The following is an 8,922-nucleotide window of genomic DNA, read 5'->3' on the forward strand; positions in this document are numbered from 1 at the left end:
TAGAGAAAGATAACACTCTAAACAAAAGGAACAACAAATGCAAAGATCCTACATGGGAAAAAACTTTCTATGTTGATAGTGACTGGAATAGCAAGTAAGGGGTTAATCATAGAAGATGAAGTCTTAAAAGCACAGGTTAACAGGGATGTTTAGAGTTTTAAAGGCCATGATAATGAAAGGGAATTTTATTCCAAGTGCAATGGGAATCCATTGGATGGCTTTAATTAGAAGAAGGACATAATCTGATTTCCATTTCTAAAAGATAACTTTGGCTATTATATAAAGAAGAGATTTAAAAGTAATAAGAGTGTACAAAGTAGATAGTAAGAGAAAATTGTTTCTGGACAAGGGTAGTGTCAGTGGTGAGACAAAGAAATGGATATATTTGTGATCCATTTTGTAAGTCAGTCTGACAAACCTTGTCAGGAGATATCAGTTTTAAGGCCCCAAATATTAATTTTCTTCCTCCTTTAAAAAGTTCTGGAAAGAGCTGACTCAGCAGTCCTAAGTTAGTTCAGGGGAAGGAGCTGCTGAGCATTTCATGCCCTTTTCCTAACAAGGCTCCTTCTTCAACCAGGCAGCTCCTGTCATTGCATGATCACTTAGATGTTCCCTGTTTCTCTTTTCTCATAAATATGCAAAATATGACAGAGGTAGGCTCCTTCTCCTAGAGCCATTCCCATGTTCCATACAGTCTAGTTATGCATCGTCTAAGCTGCAGGCTCAGGATGACTTGGAGAGTTATGTGTTGCCATTTCTCTACTTGAAGATTTTCCCCCATATAATCCTATTTTGCTTTACACCAAGTGGTGCTAGTAGTATGTGTGTCCCTTGCTCCCTTTTGCTTGATAGATTCACTGGCTTTGGTTTAAGCAACAGGATAGAAGTGGTGACATTGATTAGTTTTGAGAATGTATACTAAGTATTTTTAATGTGTTTTATTTGGGATGATGTTGGACATCTGATAGAAGTGTCAAAAGTAAGCAGCTAGTTAGATAAGTCTGTATCCAGAAAGAATCAAAGCTATAATTACAGGTTTTGGATTTATCCTTATTCGCCCTCAGCAATCAGCCTAAATCAGCAAGAAACAATGTAACCAGGTAATTTCTTTATAAGAAATCATACATAAAGTTGTCCAAGAGTTACCCCCCAACACAAAAGATCAGCTCCTGATAATTCTAGGCTATAAAACAATATGATACAAAGTCAGATAATTTTACCAAATGCTTAAGTAATGGATATCTCCAATGCTCTTTAAAGATATCCCAAGCTTTAAGGGAAACCCTTCAAAGTATTTCTTGACATGAATAGCAGTGAAAGCAAAACTTGATTTGGCTAGCATGTACATGAACACACACATACACACTGTCAGATACTGATAAATTTCACAAATGAATATTTCTGGAAATTCAAAGTGTTAGATAGGAAAGAACAATAAGTACACTAAAACAATGGTACATCATGGCAAAGTGTAAGGTAGTATTGCATATGATCAAGAGGAAAGATCTTGGAGCCAAAACTCTTAGAAATGAATCCTTGCTTCACCATGTATGAACTGTGAGACCTTGTATTGCTGACAGGGCAGCGCAGGAATGAGACACAGACACAAAGCTAAGAGTTAAGGGAGCAGGGGGCCCACTTGCATCTCGTGCTAAGTGGACAACAATGCACCCTTGCTCCAGCTATTTATTTCAGATCAGGGAGTATATGCCAAATGTCCTCAGGCTCAGGAGAGCCCACCAGATACCTATGTTTACATCCTGTTGCATATCAGAAGGGACAATCTAGGTTTAGGACAATGGTAAACATCATCATCATAGTCACAAGACACACATCTTTACAGGGCGGGCCTGCACGGCGTTCTATGCAGGCCTGCGGCTCAGCGTTCTAAGCCACCACCCTAGATATGCCTCAGGCAACATGGAAGACTCAGTTTCCCACAACCTTGGGCCTGTTATTTAAATTCCATTGCTTCAGTTTCCTTTACTGTAAAGTGGATATAATAACAGTATCTAAAACCTATAAAGTGGAAATAATAACAATATCTACCTCATAGGATTGTTGTGAAGATGAAAGGAAGTAATGCATTAGAAAACTGCTTGACATTCAAAAGCATGCAGATACTTTGGTCCTAGCAAACACTGATGATCTTTTCTAGAGAGAATTGTTGGAGGCACCAGACCCAGGTGGCCTGACAGCTTTAATTCCAGAATCATTGTTTACCAAACTTCAGTTGAAATGTACAGCCAGCTGTTGCACCTTATTTCTGAGCAAGGTAGTTTTGATGGTAGGGGCCAGGATTTTTAGCAGCTGGGCAACAACAGCTATCACGAAACACCTGCCATTTATTTACGTCATGAGCAGCATTTCCATATACTCCTAAGCTCCCAGCATTTAGAGCATTTGGTGCAAATGCTAAAGTTGGGCATTTCTTGCATGCATCAAACCATGGAATTATACTTATGACCCCAAAAAAGAAAGTGTCAAAAGTGATGCCCATGATCCTGCCATGATTAATCCAGAGTTTCTCAACCTGTGATAGGACAACCTTACCACCAATGTTTCAGATTCTGCTTCAACAATCTGGCCCCAACAAAGACACATTCTCATACCAAAATGCAGAAGATGGTTCAGAGCTGTATCACATCTGTCCCTTGGCGAGATCCCAGCTGCAGCACAGCCTTTTGTATCCACAGAAGAATGGAAGGAGTGGAGGGAACAGGACCAGGCTGATTACATGGGAGCAGATTCTGTTGACAATACCAAAAGGAAACTTGACACTTATGTCCAGTGGAAACACTGTCATTTTCCTGTGAACACATCCACTTCGAGGGCACTTGTTTCTGATACTGAGTATCTAGAATGTGGTTAAGAAAGGTCTGTTACAGTTGCTAGATGCTTTCACTAAAATTAATGAGAGGAAGGGTTTTTGCAAGGCAAGTGAGAAGAGGGGAAAAGTTGTAAAGTAGTACTTCTGGTACATGGACAGTGTTTCTGCTTTTTAACTCTACAGTTATTTAGTTAATGTTGCAGAAATTCTCAATTAATGCAGATTTCCAATATATGTGGTAAGAGAAACTTAACATTAAGCTATTAAGATGGCTATATCAGTTCTTAAAATGTGCTGAGCCAGGCTCCAAATCTGTATCCCTTCAGACAGGACCATCCATCCCTTGATTGCTAATGGCATCCTTCACTACACCTGCATATTAGAATTGCCCAGAAGCTGCCATAGTGATTGTAATTCTGCTTTCAGGTAAAGGAAGCACGTAATAACACTGCTGAGTGATTCATCAACCTATCAACAAACAGAGTTAATCCATCATACTTCGTAGTCCTTGTATCTGAAGATATTCACCAATTTTCTATGTACTGTAAGGCAGCATGCTAAAATGCTTTTGTTCAATTCTGTGTATCTGAAAACAGCAGTGTGTTCTATGAATGGTTTCCTGCAGTGGCACCCTGTATGAAAAAGACTTATTGCCACCAAAAAAACCATTCAATATATGTTTGCTATTTATTGTTCCATTAATACAGATGGGGCCTTAATTTTTAAATCTATTAACAAATTTTACCATGTAAATGAAAAGAGAAAAATTATATGCTTTTATCTTCAGATGCTAAAAAATAAGATATTTGATAAAATGTAACCCTCATTCTCCATTTTAAATACCAATGAAATAGGATTACATGTATAACTCCTACACATTATAAAAATGGATGTCTCTCCACTGAAAAAATCCAGCATCATGCTTTATAGGGAAAAAATGGGAAATACTCCCAATAAATAAAACAACAAGACAAAATAATCACTATCACCATTACTGTTTAACTTTTTCCAGATGTAGTGACCAACATAATTAAATCAAAGGAAAGAAGTAAAAGGTATAAAATTGGAAAGTAAAGTCCAAAATTACAATCATTTCCAGATCATGCATTAGAATATCTGGAAAATCCAAAAGAATCCACTGGAAAACAATTACATACATTAAAATAATTCTATAATAGATCTGGATGCAAATTTATCACTATACTAGCTACACACAAATAAAAAACAGTTAATAATATAATGGGGAAAAGATATCATTTTCAATAGTAAAATTATAAGAATTGACAAGAACTTAAGAAATGTGCAAAATCTACAGAAAAATGGATTTCTGGTCTAGATAAAATGGCATAGAATTGTTTCTCCCTGATCCTTCTGCTAATACAACCGTAAACCCTGGAAATAGTCCAAGAGGCAACTAAAGGAGAACAGTGAAGCTGGTAAAAGGAAGGAGAACCTGTTTGGAACTTAGGACTGGAGGACCAGGGAAGTAGCAGGGCATCTTAGGTCTCCCACCCAACAGATGAAGGCCACCCAGCTGGGTATTTCCTGACTCCCCACCCCAGAAACAGAAGGCTGCACAGCTAGGCTCATTCCTTTACTAGACGGAATGGGAGTCCCTCTGTCAACACCAGGTGAGCCCAGTACCACCAGCGAGGGAATTTGGACAGGGATCCCAGCTAACAAATAGAAGAGAGGGAAAGTATTTTCCTTCCTTGCATGACCTGTACTCCCCTCTTTCACTGAGAAATTCCCAGGCAACTGGGGAGCAGCACCAACACAAAGCCACTTGGCCAGTCTCTACACCTGCGGGTCCCAAACTCCCTCTCCACCAGGAAACATCTGGGCATCGGCTGGCACCAGCAAGTGGGACCCTGATACAATAAGCAACTAGCTTAGGAAAACTTTTACACTTGGGCCTGAGACACCCCTCTCATTGGCAGCCCTGCCTGGGAAACCCTGTCCACCCTTTCAGATAGCACCAGCTAAGGACCAGTGGGAATCCCAGAAGCACCAGATAAATCAAGCAGACCAAAATAACATGCTCTGGAAATTAAACTGTCACTGGAGCCACAGCCCATAAATGTAAGCCAGGACCTGCATGCTAACTCTAAACTGGAGGACTGTATAGTAATTTGTTTTTAGCAGCCAGGAAACGAAAACACGGAGTAATGAAATTATATCAGAAAGGTGTTTTGTTGACTCTTTTGCATTTCCATTTAATTCTCTTTCCTTGCCATTGGGACCTGTATTACAAAGGGAAGGAGCAAATCCAATCAGAAAAGGCTTTGCTAAACTCTCTTGACTCTTCTTGACCTTCTCCTTATACGTCTGCCTTCTCCTTTTCCTACTGTCTTACCCAGGAAGCTCCAATTTGGATCTGCTTATTTTTCTTTCTTCTTATCCAATTTCATAACAGTTTTTCAACAATCAGCCTCCAGAGCACTCTACTTTTCCTCCAAAAATAGTCTCCTATATTGTCTCCCCCTCCCCCCTCCCATTTCCCCTTTTCTTTTAGAAAGGAGCCCCACATGTGGGTGAATGGAAACTTGCTGTTGATTACTTGAAAACATCCACTCTAGAAGGATTTTAGCTCATTCGAAATCTTAAAAGGTATCTTTATTCTCCTTTGCTTATCTTATTGAAATAAAAAGCAATTAGATTTCTTCACAACAACCTTTCTAATAACCTCTGTTCAGGTATCCAATTTAGCTTAGGAGAAGATTCAGTTGAGTGGTCATGATTTTACTGTGGTTTATACTTCAGTCAATTAGGCTGGTCACTTTAACTTTAAGCTTGAGGTGAACACTAGGTCACACTTTGACCTTATAATCATTTCTTGGAAGAGGGCCAATGGATGTCTGTTTAAAGATCTGTGAAGTACCTGAAGACTTTTGTATTAACAAGGAGGCTGAGAAAGTGAGAATCAATTATTAGAGGTTAGCCCCCAGCTTCACTTCTGCCCTGGCCCAGTTGTTATGTGTGAGAACTTACCAATAACTTGGAACCCTGCTCTATAACTTTACCTATAAACATCCATCGAGAAGATATTCACAAGTACTGGGTAGAAATTTTCATCTTAAAAAAGAGATTTTCTACCCACCACTCTCCTCAGAGCATCCTGGACTTCTTTATTTCTCAGACTATATACAACAGGATTCAGTAGGGGGGTGACGACAGTGTAGGTCACTGAGATTAGTTGGTCCTGGTCCTGGGTGTTCTCTGACCTGGGCTTGAAGTAGGCAATGGAGGCACAGCCATAGTGGACGATGACCACAGTGAGGTGGGAGGCGCAGGTGGCAAAGGTCTTCTTCCGACCTTCAGCTGAGGCAATCTTGAGGATGGTGGAGATGATGAGGATGTAGGAGATGAAAAGGAAAGCTGCAGGGGCTGTGATGGCCAGTAGGCTGATAATTAAGGTCAGGATGTCATTGATGATTGGGGTAGCACAGGCAAGGTCCAACACAGGTCGAACATCACAGAAGAAGTGCTTTATCAGTGAATCACAAAAGGGCAGTTGGAAAATAGCCACAGCCTGAACCAGTGAGAGGGAGAACGCTGTGGCACAGACTGAGGATGCCAGCATGGCACAGACCCTCCAATTCATGATGATTGAATAACGAAGCGGGTTGCAGATGGCCACATAGCGATCAAACCCCATCACTGCCAGCAGGAGGCAGTTGGTGATGGCAAAGCCAAGGAAGAGAAAAAGCTGAGTTCCACATCCCTCCAGGGAGATGGAATGACTCAGACCTACAAGGCTGGAGAGCATGCGTGGGATAATGACCAGGGAGTAGAAAGTCTCTGAAGTGGAAAGGGCACTAAGAAAGAAGTACATGGGGGTGTGGAGATGATGGTCAATGCGGATAACGGTGACAATGATGACATTGCCAGCCAGGGTTAGCATGTACAGAGTGAGAAACACCACAAAGAGTGTAAGCTGATGTTCTTGGAAATTGGAGAAACCCTGGAAAACAAATTCTCTTACCGCTGTGTGGTTCACTCTCTTCATTGATGATCTCAAATCTGAAAGATTAAGAGGTCAACACCATTTATTGACACCAGAGACCACTCTGACTCCTGGTGGGCACACTGTACAGAGCAAAGATGTGATACAGCAAAGACCCAGTTCAAAATGTCATGAATCCATTTCTTTCCCAGGAACAAGGCAGACAAGGCCTTCAGCTGAAAATAAAGACAAAGTAAGTTTGAGCAACATTATTTAAAGGTTTGATGTAAAGCATTCTTTTCATGTGCCTTGGAAGTTTTTTAAAAATGACCACCCATGTCCTGTAATGTTGGTCTCAAAACATTTCTTGAGGCTAGTATCACATAGACCACATTCTCAGAACATAGTGTGATTAAGTTAGAAATTGTCAAAAAAGATAACTTGAAAAGTTGGAGATGTTTGCTAATCTAACCAATGGTTTAAAGAACAACTTACAATGGAAACTAGAAAATATTAAGTACAATAATGAGCAATATTGAAAGAATCACATAGCAAAATAGGTGCAGTACATTTAGAACATTATTTGAGGGAAATTTATTATATATATATACTTTTTTAGACAAGAAGAGGCTGAAAATAAATGAGTTAAGTGTCCATCCTAAGAATTAATAAAAATAAGAATAAAAATAAAGTAGAAGGAAAAATAATATTAAAATAGTTATTAATGATATGTAAAAGAGGAATAAAATAGAAAAGATTCACAAATTGAAAGTTTATAAACTTGAGGTAAACTGTTATTAACACTGAGCAAGAAAAATGCGAGAAGATATAAATTCTATTATGAATCCATAAAGAGACATAATTACAGAGTTTCAGACACAAAAAGATGAAAAATTACATTTTTGAACAACTTTATCCCAATATATTTTTAAATTTCAATGAAATGGATAAATTTCTAGAAACAAATTCACTTACCAATATTGAGATCAAGAAGTAGAAAACTTGAAAAGTACTATAACTAGTTTAAGAACTAGAAACAGGAGTTAAAAAATCTACAAATAAATGAACCTCTGGACCAAGACAGTTTTACCAATAAATGCTATAAAATATTCAAGAAAAAATTAATTCCAATCTTATGCAAATTTAGATAATAGAAGAGAAGGGATGTTCCCAACTCACTTTGTGAAGCTAGAATTATCTTGACACTAAACTTAACAGGCCAAGCTCACTCAGAGATACAGATGTAAAATGCTTTAACAAAAATGCTTATGAAACCAGTAGAGCAATGTATAAAATGAGTGCATGACCAAGTTGGTTTTAGTTCAGAATGCAAAGTTTGTTCAACATTAAAATAGACTGACTATATATTTCCTCACATGTAATGTGCTTTTTTCAAAAGCTGTGAAAAAAGCATTCATAAAATTCAATGTCAAAAAAAAAAAAAAATTCAATGTCTACTTATGAGAAGAACCCTTAGGAAACTAGGGAATAAAAGATTTTCTTTAATCTGATTAAGCAAATGTACAGCATTTCTGTAGCAAACATTCTACTTAGTGATGATATATTGAAGGATTCTCTTTAAGATTAGGAACAAAATAAAAGTGTCTGCTTTACCCACTTCTCTTCAACATTGTATTGAATATTCTACACAGCCCAGTAAGGCAAAAAAATAATAGAATTGAAAAGGAAGAAATAAAGCTGACAATCTTTTCAGATGATATTGTGTACATAGAAAATCCAAAACAAGCTACAGTAAAATCTTTAGAATTATTGAGGTTTTGCAAGCTTTCCAGTAAAAAAAAGAGTTGTATATAAAATCTATGGAATTTCTATACTTCAACAAATTGATAGCAACTGAAATTTAAAGCAGTTATTGTTTATAACAGCTTCAAAAATGTAAAATACCTAGAAATAAAGACCTTTATGGAGAAAATTACAAAACTTGAATGAAGAACAATAACAAGGACTGAAATAAATGGAAAGATATGCCATATTTATGAATTGGAAGATCTAATATTATGAAGGTTCCAGTTAACCCAAAATTGATCTATAGATTCAATGCATTTCAATCAAAATCCCAAAAGGGCTGTTTTTGTTTGTTTGTTGGATTGACAATCGATACCACAATTCATAAGGAAGTTCAAAG

General features: G+C 38.0%; 1 protein-coding gene and 1 pseudogene across 1 annotated transcript; one reads left to right on the forward strand and one right to left on the reverse strand.

The window, feature by feature from the left end:
- The first annotated feature begins 1,461 nt into the window (after positions 1–1,461).
- LOC119512530 lies at positions 1,462–2,872 on the forward strand (annotated as a pseudogene).
- Positions 2,873–5,906: 3,034 nt separating this feature from the next.
- On the reverse strand, positions 5,907–6,839 carry LOC119512537 (olfactory receptor 10J1-like). The gene has a single exon (XM_037807277.1). The coding sequence runs from the start codon at positions 6,837–6,839 to the stop codon at positions 5,907–5,909; it is 933 nt and encodes a 310-aa protein (XP_037663205.1).
- Between the last annotated feature and the right edge of the window lie 2,083 nt (positions 6,840–8,922).

This window comes from Choloepus didactylus, chromosome 2 (genome assembly GCF_015220235.1).
Source record: "Choloepus didactylus isolate mChoDid1 chromosome 2, mChoDid1.pri, whole genome shotgun sequence".
NCBI classification, from domain to species: Eukaryota; Metazoa; Chordata; class Mammalia; order Pilosa; family Megalonychidae; genus Choloepus; species Choloepus didactylus.